The sequence below is a fragment of the Pristiophorus japonicus genome, chromosome 9 (genome assembly GCF_044704955.1).
Source record: "Pristiophorus japonicus isolate sPriJap1 chromosome 9, sPriJap1.hap1, whole genome shotgun sequence".
Lineage (NCBI taxonomy): Eukaryota > Metazoa > Chordata > Chondrichthyes > Pristiophoridae > Pristiophorus > Pristiophorus japonicus.
This window is the reverse complement of record NC_091985.1, coordinates 228078852-228098532: the sequence shown is the minus strand read 5'-3', so window position 1 is coordinate 228098532 and position 19681 is coordinate 228078852. Positions and strand designations below refer to the sequence as shown.

Here is a 19681-nt window from a genome sequence, read left to right as displayed (position 1 = left end):
AAGGACTGAGGCTCCTCCATCACTACCTCCTGGGTCCCCAAAGCTGCCTCGCTCGTAGTCACACCCTCCTGTCCCTAACCACGGACCAAAGTTGAACGAATGAATCTAAGGGGTGTGACTGCCTCCTGGAACATAGGGTCCAGGTAACTCTCCCCCTCCCTGATGTGCCGCAGTGTCTGCAGCTTGGACTCCAGCTCATCAACGCGGAGCCGAAGTTCCTCGAGCAGCCAACACTTACTGCAGATGTGGTCGCCGTGGACCTCAATGGGGTCAACCAGCTCCCACATGCAGCAGCAGTAACACATCGCCTGCCCTGCCATCTCGAATGTATTTAGTTAAGTTTTCACGTTTTGAAAGTTTAGATTTTTAATCCCAGTTCTTAATTTAAACCCAATGGCCAAGAAAAGAAAGAAAAACTGACCAACCAATCACTTCCCTGCTTTCCTATGATGTCACACTTTGAATCTTTTTACTTCTTACCCTCCCAGGTCACTTGGTGCTGTTTCGGCTGTCTGCTCGGCTGACTCACGCCCTTTGTAGGCTTACCGCTGCTCCCACTCTCGTGCCCTTTCCGAAGGGATGGGTGCAAGTAGGGTTTTCCCCTCGTGTTGGTTCTCTCACCACCTGCTGCAGGCCCAGTCTGGCAGCTATGTCCTTCAGCACTCGGCCAGCTCGGTCAGTAGTGGTGCTACCGAGCCAGTCTTGATGGACATTAAAGTCCCCCACCCAGAGTATATTCTGTGCACCTTGCTACCCTCAGTGCTTCTTCCAAGTGGTGTTCAACATGGAGGAGTACTGATTCATCAGCTGAGGGAGGGCGGTAGGTGGTAATCAGCAGGAGGTTTCCTTGTCCATGCTTAACCTGAAGCCACGAGACTTAATGGGGTCCGGAGTCAATGTTGAGGACTCCCAGGGCCACACCCTCCCGACTGTATACTACTGTACCACCACCGGTGGGACAGGACATACCCAGGGATGGTGATGGAGGAGTCTGGGACATTGGCTGAAAGGTATGATTCTGTGAGTATGACGATGTCAAGCTGTTGCTCGACTAGTCTGGGACATCTCTTCCAATTTTGGCACAAGTCCCCAGATGTTGGTGAGAAAGACTGGGCTGGGTGTGCCGTTGTCGGGTCCGTAACCGGTGCGGAGGTCGATGCTGGGTGGTCCGTCCGGTTTTATTCTTATTGTTTTTCGTAACGGTGGATCAATTGATGAATCAATATGATCTTATTGAATGGTGGAGCAGGCTTGAGGGCCAAATGGCCTGCTCTTGCTTCTAATTCTTATGTGCTTATTCCCTAGCCCAGATCATTTCTCTATATTAAGAGCAATGGTCCCAACACTGACCCTGGGGGACACCACTGTTTCCATCCCTCCAGTCTAAAGAACATCCATTAACCACAACTCTCTGTTTTCTGCCCTTTACCCAACTTCCTCTCCACACAGCCCCACTCCCTTTAATACCATGAGCCTTAATTTGATCAACAAGCCTCCTGTCCGGCTCCTTATCAAACACCTTTTGACAATCCATCTACACAACATCCACTGCATTTCCTTTCTCACTGCACTGTGTTATTTCCTGCAATAATCCCTGCTGTCTGTCCTGAGTCAATCCATTTCACTACCAAATGTTGCGACGCTTACTTCTGTAACCAAAATACCCCGCGCAGGGGTAAAGTGCTCTATCAATAACAACAGGAGCCCAGACGTGGGACCGGGCTGTGCTCTGAGCAGGTGCAGTGCCAGTGGTGGAGGTGGTCTGAGGCGGTAGAGACGTTCCACGAGTCGGTAGGAGCTTGTGGGCTCAGCGGAGGAATTGGATCCCTGGGTGGGATGGGCAGCTTCATAAACACCTGGTGTAGGCCTCAGACCCCAAATACGAGCCCGTAGGACCCATGTTTGACCCGCGGTGATAGACCTGACCGCTCGGGGTAACTAGCCGAATTCTTTGACAGGATCAGGATCGAGATGCGTGGTCATCTTGGTACAGGAGCAGTGGGCGGGTAGGGCTTTAGGGTCCCAGTGACCAGGAGAGAAAATAATTTCCTCGTTTATTCTCAGTCTGCACAGACGGGATGTAGAACTGAATCCAACCAGAGAAGAGGGAGTGAGAAAACTGCAGATGGAAGAAAGAAATGATGGAGGTGGTGCGATGACTTTGGATTTCAGCACAGGGTGGAGGGAGAGTGTGTGGGACGGGAATTTACAGCTTTGGGGGAACAAGAGAGGAAAGAATGTTCCATAGAAATTAGGATTGTCTGTCCTCAATTTCTACCCTGCACTTCCAGTGCTGACTTTTGTAAACTCCTTTTACAGGATATTAGAAAAGGAGGATTTGCAGACGGGAAACTCAAACCAATCATTTGAAGATCTGACAGAGTTACTCAATTCACCTGTATATCATCAGCCTTTGAATGTGGAAGGATAAACGTTTGTCTGTTCTGTCTGTGGGAAAAGATTTTAAACTTCGTGTGACTGGAAAAGCACTGAGACACAGACACCCGAGTGAGAGTGTTCCAGTGCACTGCCTGTGGAAAGAGCTTTAACCAGTTGCACAGCCTGAAAAAACATCGCACCGTTCACGGCCGGGAGAAACCGTACACGTGTTGTGTGTGTGGACGAGACTTCAACTGATCGTCCAACCTGGATAGACACAAGGACACCCGAAGCACGGAGAAACCGTGGAAATGTGGGGACTGTGGGAAGGGATTCAATTGTCCCTCTGCGCTGGAAACTCATCGACGCTGTCACAACGGAGAGAGGCCATTCACCTGCCCCGTGTGTGGGAAGGGATTCACTCGTTCATCCAACCTGCTGGTACACGAGCGAACACACTGGGGAGAGGCCATTCACCTGCTCCGTGTATGAGAAGGGATTCACTCGTTCATCTGACGTCACTGAACACCAGCGTGTTTACAATGGGGAGAGGCCGTTTACCTGTCCCTTGTGTGGGAACGGCTTCACTCAGTCATCCAACCTGCGGATACACCAATGCACTCACACTGGGGAGAGGCCATTCATCTGCTCCGAGTGTGGTAACGGCTTCACTTGTTTATCCAACCTGCTGACACACCAGCGAATTCACACTGGGGAGAAGCCGTTCACCTGCTCCGTGTGTGGGAAGGGATTCACTCGATCATCCCACCTGCTAATACACCAACGCATTCACACTGGGGAGAGGCCGTTCACCTGCTCTGAGTGTGGGAAGGGATTCACTCAGTCATCCAACCTGCTGAGACACCAGCGAGTTCACAAGTGACTGCAGCGGTTGAACTCTGCTGATATTGTTGCCGTTAATCATATCCAGGACTGAACCATGTTCACTCAGACAGTTGGGGTTTGTTGCAATTAATCCCTATAGCTGGACTGGAGTTTAAATTTTTGGATATCATAGAATGGTTACAGCACAGAAGGAGGCCTTTCGGACTGTCGAGCCCGTGCCGGCTCTCTGCAAGAACACTTCAGCTAGTCCCACTCCCCGCCCTTTCCCCGTAGACCTGCAAATGTTTTATTTCAGGTACTTTTATCCAATTCCCTTTTTGAAAGCTACGATTGAATCTGCCTCCACCACCCTTTCAGGCCGTGCATTCCAGATCCTAACCACTCGCTGCTTAAAAAAACGTTTTTTCTCATGTCGCCTTTGGTTCTTTTGCCAATCACCTTGAATCTGTGTCCACTGGTTCTCCACCCTTCCGCTAATGGGAATATTTTCTCCCTACTCTGTCCAGACCCCTCATGATTTTAGAGCACCTCGACCAAATCTCCTCTCAACCTTCTCTGTTCTAAGAAGAACAACCCCAGCTTCACCAGTCTATCCATGTAACTGAAGTCCCTCATCCCTGGAATCATTCTCGTAAATCTTTTCTGCACCCTCTGTCAAACAACTGTCAATTAAATCAGCTTTGTTTCCTACATACAGTGAGTCGATTCCTGGATTTCTCCAAGAGGAGACTAATTGATGTCCTGTTACCGACTGTTCCATTTTTGAACCTTTTCTCCTTTGTTAAAGGAAGACTTGTATTTATAAAATGTTTTTCACAGCTTCTGTTTTAGTGATGTTGGTTGAGGGATAAATGTTAGCCAGGACACCGGAGAGATTGCTTCGAAATAACATCATGGAATCTTTTACGTAGACTTGAGAGGTTAGATGGTTCTGTTTGTTTTTTTTTTATTCGTTCATGTGATGTGGGCGTTGCTGGTAAGGCTAGCATTTATTGCCCATCCACAATTGCCCTTGACAAGATGATGGTGAGCCACCTTCTTGAACTGCTGCAGTCCGTCTGGTGATGATACTCCCACAGTACTGTAGGGAGGGAGTTCCAGGATTTTGGCCCAGCGATAATGAAGGAATGGCGATATGCTTCCAAATCAGCTTGGTGTGTGAATTGGAGGGGAACGTGGAGGTGATGGTGTTCCCATGCGCCTGCTGCCCTTGTCCTTCTAGGTGGTAGAGGTTGTGGGTTTGGGAGGTGCTGCCAAAGAAGCCTTGGCGTGTTGCTGCAGTGCATCTTGTACATGGTAAACACTGCAGCCACGGTACGTCGATGATGGAAGGAGTGAATGTTTAAGGTGGTGGATGGGGTGCCAATCAAGTGGGCTGCTTTGTCCTGGATGGTGTCAAGCTTCTTGGGTGTTGTTGGAGCTGCATTCATCCAGGCAAGTGCAGAATATTCCATCACACTCCTGACTTGTGCCTTGTAGATGGTGGAAAGGCTTTGGGGAATCGGGAGGTGAGACACTCGCCACAAAATACCCAGCCTCTGACTTTTGTTGCCACAGTATTTATGTGGCTGGTCCAGTTAAGTTTCTGGTCAATGGTAACCCCAAGGATGTTGATGGTAGGGGATTCGGCTATGGTAATGCCATTGAATATTATGGGGCGGTGGTTAGACTCTTGCTTGTTGGAGATAGTCATTGCCTGGCACTTTTGTGTCGTGAATGTTACTTGCCACTTATCAGCCCAAGCCTGAATGTTGTCCAGGTCTTGCTGTATGCGGGCATGAACTGCTCCATTATCTGAGGAGTTGCGAATGGAACTGAACACTTTTCAGTCATCAGCGAACATCCCCATTTCTGACCTTATGAAGAAAGGAAGGTCATTGATGAAGGAACTGAAGATGGTTGGGGCCTAGGACACTGCCCTGAGGAACTCCTGCAGCGATGTCCTGGGGCTGTGATAATTGACCTCCAACCACCACAACCAGCTTCCTTTGTGCTAGGTATGACTCCAGCCAGTGGAGAGTTTTCCCCCTGATTCCAATTGACTTCAGTTTTACTAGGGCTCCTTGATGCCACACTCGGTCAAATGCTGCCTTGATGTTGAGGGAAGTCACTCTCACCTCACCTCTGGAGTTCAGCTCTTTTGTCCATGTTTGGACCAAGGCTGTGATGAGGTCTGGAGCCGAGTGCTCCTGGCGGAACCCAAACTGGGTATCGGTGAGCAGGTTATTGGTGAGTAAATGCCGCTTGATAGCACTGTTGGTGACACCTTCCGTCACTTTGCTGATGATTGAGAATAGACTGATGGAGCAGTAATTGGCCAGATTGGATTTGTCCTGCTTTTTGTGGACAGGACATACCTGGGCAGTTTGCCACATCGTCTGATAAATGCCAGTGTTGTAGCTGTATTGGAACAGCTTGGCTAGATACGCGGCTAGTTCTGGAGCACAAGTCTTGAGCACAACAGCAGGTATGTTGTCGGAGCCCATAGCCTTTGCTGTATCCAATGCATTCAGCCATTTCTTGACATGGAGTGAATCGAATTGGTTGAAGACTGGCTTCCTTAGGAGGAGTCCGAAATGGATCATCCTCTTGGCATTTTTAGCTCAAGATGGTTGTAAACACTTCAGCCTTTTCTTCTCAGAAGATCAAGATGTAGAATCAGTTTGGGTGGAGATAAGAAATAATAAGGGAAAGAAATCACTGGTGGGAGTAGTACGTAGGCCCACTAACGGTGACTACACTGCAGGGCAGCATATAAATCAATAAAAAATGGAGGCTTGTAAGAAATACTGCAATAATCATGGGTGAATTTTATCTTCATTTTGATTGAACAAATCAAATTGGCCTTGAGGAAGAGTTCAAAGAGTGTATTTGGGATGTTTTCTTCGAACAATACAATGTGGAACCAACGAGGAAGCAGACTATTTTAGATCTGGTAATGTGTAATGTGACTGGATTAATTAATGATCTCGTAATAAAGGATTCTCTTGGGAAGAGTGATCATAACATGGTATAATTCCAAATTCGGTTTGAGGCTGAGAAACTTGGGTCTCTGATCTTAAAGGCAATTACAAAGGAAGAGTAAGACGGTAGATAAGCAGTGGCAAACATTTAAGGAGATATTTTATAACTCGCAGCAAAGATGTATTCCAGTGAGAAAGAAAGACTCTTAAGAAGAATGAACCAGCCATGGCTAACTAAGAAGTAAAGGATGGTATCAGATTGAAAACAAAGGCATACAATGTTGCGACGATTAGTGGAAGGCCAGAAGATTGGGAACTTTTTAGAAAAGAGCAAAGAACAACTAAAAAAAAGGAAAGGAGATAGATTGGGAATAAACTAGCAAGAACTATAAAAAGAGACAGTAAGAGATTCTACAGGTATATAAAAAGAAAGAGAGTAGCTAAGTTGGTCCCTTAGAGGATGAGACTGGGGAATTAATGGGAAACAGGGAAATGGCAGAGAATTTGAATAAATATTTTGTATCGGTCTTCCCAATAATGGATAATCAAGGGGCTATGAGGAGAGGGACAAGGTGGACAAGTTCCCTGGACCTAATGACCTGCATCCTATGGTATTAAAAGAAGTGGCTACAGAGATGGTGGCTGCATTGGTTGTAATTACCAAAAATCCCTGGATCCTGGAGAGGTCCCAGAGGATTGGAAAACAGCAAATGTAATTCCCCTATTTAAGAAATGAGGGAGACAGAAAGCAGGAAACTGTTAGCCTAACATTAGTTATTGGGAAAATGCTGGTGTCCATTATTGAGGAAGTAGCAGCAGGACATTTAGAAAATCATGGTACAGGCAAGCAGAGTCAACATGGTTTTATGAAAGGGAAATTATGTTTGACAAATTTGTTGGTGTTCTGTGAAGATGTAACGAGTAAAGTGAATAAAGGGGAACCAGTAGATGTCGTGTATTTAGATTTCGAGTAGGCATTTGATAAGGTGCCACATAAAAGGTTACTGCGCAAGATAAAAGCTCACCGGGTTGGGGGTAATATATTAGCATGGATAGAGGATTGGCTAACTAACAGAAAACAGAGAGTCGGGATAAATGGGTCATTTTCAGGTTGGCAAACTACCTAATGGGGTGCCACAGGGATCAGTGCTGGGAGCTCAACTATTTACAATCTATATTAATGACTTGGATGAAGGGACCAAGTGTAATGTAGCTTAATTTGCTGATGATACAAAGATAGGTAGGAAAGCAAGTTGTGAGGAGGACGCAAAGAATCTACAAAGGGATATAGACAGGCTGAGTGAGTGAGCAAAAATTTGGGAGATGGAATATAATGTGGGAAAATGTGAGGTTATCCACTTTGGTGGGAAAAATATAAAAGCAAATTATTATTTAAATTGGGGAGGGATTAGAAAATGCTGCGGTACAGAGGGATCTACGGGTCCTTGTACATGAAAGACAAAAAGTTAGCATGCAGGTACAGCAAGTAATTAAGGCGGCAAATGTAATGTTGGCCTTTATTGCAAGGGGGCTGGAGTATAAAAGTAGGGAAGACCTGCTACAACTGTACCGGGTATTGGTAACACCACACCTGGAGTACTGCGTACAGTTTTGGTCTCTGCATTGGAGGCAGTTCAGAGAAGGTTCACGAGGTTGATTCCCCACATTGATTGTCTACAAACACATTATCACACTGAAAGATACAGAATGAATCTCAGACTTGCACCCCATCTCAGTGACTGACAGATACAGAATTAATTTCATGCACACTTACCGTATCAGAGAATGACAGATTCAGAATGATACCCAACATACCACACGGTACCAGTGACAGACAGAAAAGGAATGAAAGCCACACTCACATACTGTAAGAGAGACTGAGATGATGAATGATTCCCCCACTTCTCCACCTTTGCCCAGTCCTTTGCCTCCTTTACGTCTTCCAGACATGATGATTCTTCACAGGAACATAAACTGAATGATAAACACATCTGGATGGCGAGAGTTTATGAAGCCAGCCCGGATCTGGTTGAGAAAGGCAGAGCGTGCGAGAGGCAAGGAGGAGCCAGAATCAGGGTGAAAGGTTGGGCAGAGACAGCGGCCTCTGAGCTTCCAGATCTGCCTCCAGGCTTCACGCTCCAGCATTGAAATACTTGCCTGCTCCTCCCCCGTACCCTCTCCCCGCCAGTGTTTAAACCGACGGGAAAGGCACAGGCAAGCACCCCTCCCCCAGCGGCTGCCGTTTCCTCTGTGCTGGGCTGATGACCGTTGAATTCATCAGGGAGCGGAGATATCCCGGGCCAGAGTAAGGGAGCAAACAGCAGCCTCCTTACAGCAGCTCATCACATTGGGACTGTGTCCACAGATGGGCTTTGTGTCGGGGTATCGGGGGCTGCTCGTAAGAGGCAGAGTGGAGCAGGAAGTAATTCGGGAACATGGAGTGATTGGGGGAAGGGAGCGGAGATATCCCGGGCTGTGTGTGTACAGTGTAAGGTAACAGAGAAAGTTAATCACCGCACTCTTTCAAATCATTGCTGCTTTTGTTCACCAAATCAGTAGTGAATGTTCCTGATTCAGTCCCAATCTCACAGTATCTGTTGTTCTTGAACATTGAACAGTGGAAACACAGCCTGACAGTGAGAATGTGAGGAGTGTCATAAAGTGTATCTATTGCAGACACCAGGACAGAAGTGTGAAAATGGACATTTCAAATTCGGTAATTTTGTTTTGGGTGCGTTGAGTTCTCCAGAACCGTGTTGAAGGTGATTGAGAGATACATTGTCGCTCCCTCAGATAAATCAGGATCCGGGCTCTGTGACATTCTGTTAACTGCACAGGCCCTTAACTCAGTTCCTATAGACTGAGAACAATTGTTGTACAGCCCAGGTAGCTGTGGTTATAATCCAGAAAGCGATTCAGAATTTTACAGGTAGTCCTGTGGGAGTGGAAGATATAAACCTCGACTGTATCAATCATTCATGGACCAGTGCTGGGTTTGAGTTGTGTCTGGATGCTGATAACTTTCTGTAGAACCGTCCTACACACCTGGTGTGGAAAATCTGAGTGTCGCTGTACTGCAGTGAGGTCAGACAAGGACACTGTTTGTATCAGTTTCCTCTCTCCAGATACTTTACTTTATTATAAACATTACAACTTTATTTTATATTTTCCCCATCAGCTGTCCATATCATAACTAATATTGTTCTGGTATTATTCTCAAAGCAAAATACTTCAACAAGCCAGAATAAATGTGATATTTCCTCCACCCGGAACACAAGGAAAAGTGCAGGCAGCTCCTTCTCGCACACAGGAAGTACATTATCACTCAAAGCACAGAGACACAGAACTGACCTCAATCCTATTGTCACAGGCAGCAGAAGCTGTCAGTCCAACAGTGATCCGAAGTGGCTGAGTTACATTGTGAATCTTACAGCCACATGGAGCAGTAGGATCAGAGAATACTGATAGGGGAGACTAGAACTAGGGGACATAATTTTAGAATAAGGGCCGCCCATTAAAAACTGAGATGAGGAGGAATTTCTTCTCACAGGGTTGTAAATCTGTGGAATTTGCTGCCTCAGTGAGCTATGGAAGCTGGGACATTGAAGAAATTTAAGACTGAGATAGACAGTTTCTTAACTGATAATGGAATAAAGGGTTATGGGGAGCAGGCAGGGAAGTGGACCTGAGTCCATGATCAGATCAGCCATGATCGTATTAAATGGCGGAGCAGGCTCGAGGGGCCATATGGCCTACTCCTGCTCCTATTTCTTATGTTCTTATGCTGTTTCACCATTGAAACATATCACTTTCATAGACCAGATACTGAAATATATAGAATAAAATTCACACTTGCACACCAGAAACTGATAGGTCTCGATTAAAACCCACACTCAGACCGGAAACTGACAGGTACAGATTAAACCACACACTTTTTACCAGAAACTGATGGTTACAGATTAAACCCAACAAATATACCAGAAACTGACAGATACAGATTAATCCCTACTCTCATATCAGAGACTGAAAGGTACATCTTAAAAACCACTCTCACATACCAGAAACTGACAGGTGCAAAATATCACCCACATTCATATACCAGAAACTAATAGGTACAGATTAAAACCCACTCTCACATACCAGAAACTAACAGGTACAGGATATACCCATACTCTCATACCAGAAACTGACAGGTACAGATTAAAGCCCACAATCATAAACTAAAAATTGATAGGTGCAGATTAAACTCCACACTCATATACCAGAAACTGACAGGTACCGAATAAAATACACATTACATATTCCAGAAACTGACAGGTTCGATTTAAAGCACACACTCACATACCAGAAACTGACAGGTACAGATTAAAACTCAAACTCACATACCAGAGATTGATAGGCACAGAATATAATACCCACTCGCATATTAGAATCTGATATGTACAGATTACACCCCACACTCATACCACACACTGACAGGTACAGGATAAAACCTAAACTCATATACCAGAAACTGACAGGTACAGGATAAAACCTACAGTCACATACCAGAAACTGACAGGTAAAGATTAACCCCACCGTCATATAACAGAGATTGACAGTTACATAATAAAATATACAGTCATATAACAGAAACTGACAGGTACAGAATAAAGCCCACAGTCATATACCAGAAATTGATAGGTACAGATTAAAGACCACACCCACGTACCAGAAACTGACACATATAGATTAAACCTCACATTCACATACCAAAAACTGACAGGTAGATATTAAACCCACACTCATACCAGAACCGAGTGGTACAGATTAAAATCCACACTCACATAGCAGCTGACAGGTGCAGATTAACCCGACACTCTCATACCAGAGACTAACGGGTACAGAATAAACACCACACTCAATACCAGAAACTGACAGGTACAGATTAAACCCACAATCACATACCAGAGATTGACAGGTACAGAATATAATACCGACTCGCATATTAGAATCTGATATGTACAGATTACAGCCCACACTCGCATCCATCATAGGCAGTCCCTCGAAACGAGGATGACTTACTTCCAGCCAAAAAGGGATGAATTCACAGGTGTTTCAATGAAGGACCTAATATTCCAGGTCCCGAACTACATGTTGAAGGGTGGAAGATGCCTGTGCGTGGATTTTTTTAACGTGTGGTGGCCGTTGCACACCAGCCACCACACGGGCTTGGCAGAGCTAGGTCTTGGTCCAGTGGCAAGGATTAACCAAGACGACTGGAGACCAGCTCTGCTGCACGGACCTAGTGCGCACACATATCGCAGTGTGGGCTGGCCCGTGCTGCCCCTGGGCCCTCGCCTCTTCTGAGCCTAAGAGGAGATCTGACAGAGGTCTTTAACATTATGAAGGAGTGGGTGTGGTGGGTGTGGAGAAACGTTTTTCACTTGTGGACAAGTCCAGAACAAGGGAGCATAAATATAAGATAGCCAGTAACAGATTTGGGAGGAAGTTCTTTACAGAGAGTGGTGAGAATGTGGGACTTGCTGCCACGGGGAGTGATGAAGCAGAGAGCATTGATGCATTGAAGGGGAGGCTTGATGCATTCATGCGGGAGAGGGAAACTAGGGCAGGGTGGGAAGAGGCAATTAGAGGGAGAGAGGGCTAGTGTGGATTATAAACACCAGCATTGATCAGGCGGGTGAGTGGGCTGTTTCTGTGCTAGAGATTCTTCATTTCCAACACACAAGCAGCAGGATGCAGCGCTGCCCCGATTAATGATTAACTTCTTCGTCTTGCCACGAATAAAAATTCGATCAAAATGAATTGAAAAATCCAAAGATCAAGAGGTAAAGCTCACAGTGCCAGTCACCTCAAAAGAAGAGAGACTTGCATTTCTATAGCGCCTTTCATGACCTCAGGACATCCCAAAGCGCTTCACAGCCAATGAAGTACTTTTGAAGTGCAGTGACTTTTGTAAGGTAGGAAAGGCGGCAGCGATTTTGCGCACAGCAAGCTCCCACAAACAGCAATGTGATAATGACCACTCTATCCGTCCCATCCGAAAGGACAGAAATGAGGGAGAGGAGAAGCGATGAATCAGAAGTGGTCATTCCAAAGTTTAAAAGCCCAGAGACCGACCGAGGAAGGGAGGACTGGAGGGAGGTGAGGAGAGACACAGTTTTAAGGTCATGGGAAAGAGCGAGTGGGGAACTGAATTTTGACACACCGGAGGAGGAGGAAAGGGTGTAGAGGACGTGGGGGGGGGGAGGGGGCGGATTTTTGCAGCTCAGGAAAATTCAGAGGAGCAAATGTTTGAAGACAAGAAGTTCGGAGGAGCCCAGACCAGAATTAATTCCACTGGTGACACTGGCGGCCCAGGTCACCCATTCTGTTTACCGGCTGCGCTTTCCCAGCTGTACATTAACTGGTTTCAGAGCAGAACGCGCGGCCAGAAATCAGTCTGTTCCCAGGAGCGACAATGATTAACTAAAGATTCTGCGTTTTACCTTTCATTCTAGTTTCCTGTGTCCCATTAAAAACGACTCCACGGGATGTGGGCAGTGGGTGGATTGCGAAGCGCCGTGGAGTTTTTTTAAAACTTTATAAAAAGGAGTCTTATTACACACAGCTGGACGTGACACCGTAAAAACAAAACCTGCTACATAAAACCCTTAAGTGAACAAGATTGGTTTTATTCCACTTTGGCCACTGTCCAGACTTCATCTGGTAAAACTGCTAAAGGAATCTTTCAATTCACCTTATTACACATTGAAAAGTCTAAAAATATATGTATTTTTTTTGTAGCCAGCACTATCGCCTCCCACATAAAACTTCAAAAACAGCCGAAATGCACCCAACTCCTGTGGCTTGCTTTCAAGTGCTGCTTTTAAACTGAGCTCAGTTAGAAACAGAATTAACAGTCTCAGACATTTAACCCCACACACACAAGACTCGTTTAAACTGATCCTCTGTATTGTAGAAGACAACAGAAAGCTTAAAACGCAACAATTTGCAAACCAGCCCTTGCAGGACGTGGGGGGAGGGGGGTGGGGTGTAGAGAGACAGGAGTAAAAATAGTTGCATTGAAAGCATCTGGCAGCACCAGTCTGGTCGCAATTAGTGCATCAGAGGCAGCATTAAAGCAGGGCAGAGCTGGAAGTAAAACTGCTCCACTCTGCAACATAATCTTCCTGCAGAGTTCCACACCAAGACATGAACTCCACGCAACACAATTCGAGTTCTCCTCCGACCTTGCACTTAAATTATCCGATCCTGCCCAGCACTCACCTTTAAAAAGAAAAAAGTCTTGAAAGAGCGGTATTTTAGTCCTTTAATAATCAGCTGGAATTATGTGTGGTTTGATACACGGTCGACCTTTGCTGCAGCCAGCCTTCCACGGTACAGAGAGTGTATGTGTTTGATCCAAAGTAGTTAGTACGACGCGTCAGGCTCCCCTGGTCAAATGCTCATCTTTACTTAATCCTTATTTCAAATTGGGCTCAGGGCCTGTACAGGTACATATTAAAACCTAAACTCATATTCCAGAAACTGACAGGTACAGGATAAAACTTACACTCACAAACCAGAAACTGGCAGGTACAGAATAAAACTTACACTCACATACCAGAAACTGGCAGGTACAGATTAACCCCACAGTCATATAACAGAGATTGACAGGTACATAATAAAATACAGTCATATAACGAAAACTGACAGGTACAGAATAAAGCCCACAGTTATATACCAGAAATTGATAGGTACAGATTAAAGATCACACTTACATACCAAAAACTGACAGGTAGATATTAAACTCACACTCATATACCAGAACCGAGAGGTACAGAATAAAATCCACACTCACATAGCAGCTGGCGGTGCAGATTAACCCCACACTCACATACCAGAGACCAACGGGTACAGACTAAACACTACACTCAAATAATAGGGACTGACAGGTACAGAATAAAATACACACTCACATACCAGAATCTGACACCATTAGCTCCGGTGAGATCCAGACCGCCGTGCGCCTGCTGCTACCCGGGGAGTTGGCCAAGCACGCCGTGTAGGAAGGCGGTGACCAAGTACACCAGCTCCAAGTAAATCTCCACGCTGTCCTGACAGAACCAGAAACACAACGGCTCTTTTAAGAGCCACCCACAACCTCTCTGAAAGACCCTTTAGACTCAATTTACTGTAATTATTTCCTTAACAAGTGTGTTTGAGAACCTTTGCAGTTCCAGCTGTGGATTTAGTTTTGAATTCTCATAAGCAGCTTCACTGTCTGGTTCGACGTTAGGACCGCTGTTGAATTTCCCGCCATTCAAGCTACAAATACGGTTCCTCGTCGCTCTTTCCCATTTACAGCGCCTGCCGAGGAATTAAGAGCTTGTTCAGGGGATGAGACTCAGATTTCAGTCACCTCATTCTCTCGCAAGCCCTTTTCAAGTTTATTCTTCAATTCCTGTTACGGGTCAATCCGTTTATTAACCCGAGACTTCCCGCAGTGTAACAACCCAGAATGGGAGTTCTTACAGAGACCAGAACGGGGGCAGTTTGAACACTCTGTCCCTCTCCTCTTTTCACAGAAGGACTCCCAGTTCTGGTCTCACTCCCGCCTGTGCGGAGGATCGATCCATGATTTGTGATTCCCAACTTTTACACAGTTTGGGCTGGAATGTGTCGCGTTACAGAGTCAGTGGGGATTGATTGCCGTCCGTTACAGACAGTTTGAAAGTGAACGCGCATTTAATTCTGATTGTAACAGCCTGGAATTTGTAAGGGAAATATGGAATAAAATAAAAGGAAGTCAAACCTGGTTGTAAATCTTTGGCTAATGGTGAATTTATTAACATAATCCGCACTTAAAAAAATTATTGGCGGGGTTTTTGAAATTAAAAATAATTCGAGGTGTGACTGTTGACAGGAATTTCTGCCCTCGTTTCATTGGTGGGCTCAACAGACAATGGGTAAGGCGAGAGATGATTCAGCGGCGATTTTAGTAAAGAATGATCATGACTGGAAGAGGCAAAGGAGGCAAAGGACTGGGTAAAGGCGGAGCCAAACGGCATCGTAAAGTGCTCCGTGATAACATCCAGGGCATCACCAAACCAGCCATCCGCCGCCTGGCTCGCCGTGGCGGTGTCAAGCGGATCTCGGGCCAGATCTACGAGGAGACCCGCGGGGTGCTGAAGGTTTTCCTGGAGAATGTGATCAGGGATGCGGTCACCTACACTGAGCACGCCAAGCGCAAGACGGTCACAGCCATGGATGTGGTGTACGCTCTGAAACGGCAGGGCCGCACTCTCTATGGATTCGGCGGCTGAACAACGCGACCTTTCCCCCAAGCACAACACAAAGGCTCTTCTCAGAGCCACCCACCGCCTCACAGAGAGAGCAGTGACCTGGGAAAGGGGGCGAGATAGTTGATTTACATTTTGTTCTGTGTAGATATGTTTTTTGCCAAGATCTATATTGTGGTGTTAGGTGTTTTAAATTAGCATCTACACGATGGACGGAATGGCCTTTTAGTCTTCGAATCATAGACATTTACAACACATTCCAGGTGAAGGTAATACTGAAACAACTAATGTAATTAGAACATAAGAAATAGGAGCAAATGTAGGCCATACGGCCCCTCGAGCCGGCTCCGCCATTTAATACGATCATGGACTCAGGTCTACTTCCCTGTCCCATAACCTCTTATTCCCTTATCGTTTAAGAAACTGTCTGTTTCTGTCTTAAATTTATTCAATGTTCCAGTTTCCACAGCTCTCTGAGGCAGCAAATTCCACAGATCCACAACCCTCAGCGAAGAAATTTCTCCTCAACTCAGTATTAAATGGGCGGCCTCTTATTCTAAGATTAAGCCCTCTAGTTCTAGTCTCCCCTAGCAGTGGAAACATCCTCTCTGCATTCACCTTGTCAAGCCCCCTCATAATCTTATATGTTTCGATAAGATCACATCTCATTCTTCTGAATTCCAATAAGTAGAGGCCCAACCTACTCAACCTTTCCTCATAAGTCAACCCCCTCATTCCGGAATCAACCTTGTGAACCTTCTCTGAACTGCCTTTAAAGCAAGTATATCCTTTCTTAAATATGAAAACCAAAACTTCCAGGTGTGGCCTCACCAATACCCTGTACAACAGTCGCATACTCCATCCCCTTTGCAATAAAGGCCAAGATTCCATTGGCCTCCCTGGTAATTTGCTGTACCTGCATACTAACCTTTTGTGTTTCATGCACAATTACCCCCAGGTCCCCTGTGCTGCAGCACTTTGCAATCTTTCGCCATTGAAATAATAACTTGCTCTTTGATTTTTTTCTGCCAAAGTGCATGACCTCACACTTTCCAATATTCTACTCCATCTGCCAAATTCTTGCTCACTCACTTAGCCTGTCTATGTCCTTTTGCAGAATTTTTGTGTCCTCCTCACACATTGCTTTTCCTCCCATCTTTGTATCGTCAGCAAACTTGGCTGCATTACACTCGGTCCCTTCATCCAAGTTGTTAATATAGATTGTAAATAGTTGGGGTCCCAGCACTGATCCCTGTGGCATCCCATTGGTTACTGATTGCCAACCCGAGAATGATCCATTTATCCTGACTCTCTGGTTTCTGTTCATTAGCCAATCCTCTATTCATGCTAATATTTTACCCCCAACCCCGTGAACTTTTATCTTGTGCAGAACTTTTATGTGGCACCTGTCAAATGCCTTCTGGAAGACCAAATTTACCACATCCACTGCTTCTCCTTTATCCACCCTGTTCGTTACATCCTCAAAGAATTCCAGCAAATTTGTCAAACATGACTTCCTCTTCATAAATCCATGCTGTTATATCCATGTTACAGCAGTGACAGATAAGAAAGGTGTTGAATTAAACGATAGGAGGAAGGCAGCATCAGGGCGAAAGGGCAGGGAGGGTCCCTTGCCCTCATAGGAGAACTCCCAGGTCCTGATCAGAAGTGACCCTCAGACAATCTCGGTTACAAAGCGGTCAATATCTCGAACATGTAGAAATCTAGAACGACAAACACAGCAGCGAGTTTGCTGTTCAGATATATATATATATATGTAGGAAAAAACGTGAATGAACCTTCCTCATAAGTCCGGCCATCATTAACCATTTTTGCCTGAGAGCAGAACAGAAACATAAAGAACGGTGTCTCAATCGGGAGGGGATGTAATTGATGACCTAATTCAAGAATTTGAGATTGTGGCGAGCAATATATCTGATTGGATGTTTAAAGAGACCAATCAGAGAGATGCAGAACAATGGGAATTGACAACGCGGCCAATAAACCAATCACAGTCATTGCCTTCGCCCATCCCTCATTAGCATAGGGCTGTGGGCGGAGTGTGGGGTTGCCTATATAATGCTAGCCTGGAGCAGAATTTCCTTTATATCTGTGCCTGACTGAACAAGACGATGCCTGAGGAAAAGAAACCAGCTTCGAAAAAGGGTGCCAAGAAAGTCATCAAGAAAACACCACCGAAGGGCGGCAAGAAGCGCAGAAAGTCGAGGAAGGAGAGTTACTCCATCTACATCTACAAAGTGATGAAGCAGGTTCACCCCGACACCGGCATCTCCTCCAAGGCCATGGGCATCATGAACTCCTTCGTGAACGATATTTTTGAGCGCATCGCGGGTGAGGCTTCCCGCCTGGCCCATTACAACAAGCGCCGCACCATCAGCTCCCGGGAGATCCAGACCGCCGTGCGCCTGCTGCTGCCCGGGGAGCTGGCCAAGCACGCCGTGTCGGAAGGGACAAAGGCGGTGACCAAGTACACCAGCTCCAAGTAAAACTCCACGCTGTCCTGACAACAAACCCCAAACACAACGGCTCTTTTAAGAGCCACCCACAACATAATTGAAAGAGCTGCACAAACACATCACCCTTCAGATTGAATTTACTGTAATTATTTCCTGTGTGTGAGAACCTTTGTAGTTCCAGCTGTAGATTTAGTTTTGAATTCTCATAAGTAGCTTCACTGACGAGTTCGACCTTGGCGTCGCTGGAATTTCCTGTAGTGAATAAACTACAAACACGGGCCCTGGTCGCTTTCCCTTTGCTCTCAGACCCGTTCATTCACAGCGCCTGCCGACGAATTTATTTTGGGGGGCGGGGAAACTCCGATTTCAGTCACACATTCTCACTCAAGCCCTTTTCACGTTTTGTTTTATTCCGTTGCGCTCAGTCCGTTTATTAACCCGAGACTCCCCGCATTGTAACAACCCAGAATGGGAGTTCTTAGAGACTAGAACACGGGCAGTTTGAACACACTGTCCCTCTTCTCTTTTTACAGAAGGAATCTCAGTTCTGGTCTCACTCCCAGAGCAGTTCCTGTGAAAACAAGTTCACTTTTACAAAGATGGAGCTGGAATGTGTCCCGTTACAGAATCAGTGGGGACTGAGTCCCGCCCGTTGCAGACAGTTTGAAACTGAATCCAAATTTAATCCTGATTGTAACAGGCTGGAATTTGCAAGGGAAACATGGAATAAGATAAAAGGAAACAAATTGTTTAGAAATATATGGCTAATGGTGAAGTTACTAACATAATCCGCAATTTTAACAATTATTGGCGGGATTTTTGAATTTTAAAAATCGTTAGGTTCTGAATGTTGGGAACCAATAATTTCAGCCCTGCTTTCATTGGTGGACTAAACAGGCTGTGATTGGTCATCGGAAACGGCCAATGAAATCCACGACTGATTGACCAATCACAAGTTCGCTCCCTGCATCCCTCCAGAAGGTATAAGAAGGGCAGATATGGGAGGAGTTTCTCATTCCTTGTCTGAACCTGCGGATTGTGGAAATGTCTGGAAGAGGAAAAACCGGCGGTAAAGCTCGGGCCAAGGCCAAGTCTCGCTCCTCCCGGGCCGGATTGCAGTTTCCTGTGGGCCGTGTTCACAGGCTCCTGCGAAAGGGGAACTACGCCCAGCGTGTGGGTGCCGGAGCCCCGGTCTACATGGCTGCTGTGCTCGAGTATCTGACCGCTGAAATCCTGGAGCTGGCCGGCAACGCGGCCCGTGACAACAAGAAGACCCGCATCATCCCCAGACACCTACAGCTGGCCATCCGCAATGACGAGGAGCTCAATAAGCTGCTGGGAAAGGTGACCATCGCTCAGGGCGGGGTGCTGCCTAATATCCAGGCTGTGCTACTGCCCAAGAAAACCACCACTTCGTCCAAGAGCAAGTAAAGCGGACAAGATTTAATCTAATAACCCAAAGGCTCTTTTCAGAGCCACTTACAGTATCTGTAAAAGGGCTGCTGACTGTATTAATGGAGACCTTCAGTTCAGTTACCGACAAATTGGTCTGTTTCAGACCTGTATGCGGGAGTTTTCAGTTCCTGGTATCTGCATTACGGTTCTCTGCTCACACAAACTGTTCTAGTTAGCAGCGAATAATTAAACTACAGTTGTCAGAGACTCAAAACTTGTATAAATACCGCAACCGGTTCCTTAAATATTCTTTAGTCTATCAATGAAAGCTATATGA

General features: G+C 45.9%; 1 protein-coding gene and 1 long non-coding RNA gene across 3 annotated transcripts in view; both read left to right on the top strand.

The window, feature by feature from the left end:
* LOC139273850 (uncharacterized) overlaps positions 1–19681 on the top strand; it is a 697517-nt gene that overhangs the window by 9129 nt on the left and 668707 nt on the right. Inside the window, exon 3 of one of the 2 annotated variants that reach the window (XR_011595407.1) lies at positions 8135–8190. The exons of the other annotated variant lie outside the window; for it this stretch is intronic. This is a non-coding gene — a long non-coding RNA (uncharacterized lncRNA). Of the gene's footprint in view, positions 1–8134; positions 8191–19681 lie in introns of those variants that run through there. 2 annotated transcript variants of the gene reach the window in all.
* Positions 2570–6219, top strand: LOC139272904 (zinc finger protein 239-like; the record flags this gene model as incomplete). The annotated part of the gene is made up of 1 exon (XM_070889005.1): positions 2570–6219. A coding segment is annotated over one exon (693 nt), but the record flags the coding sequence as incomplete, so codon positions are not given.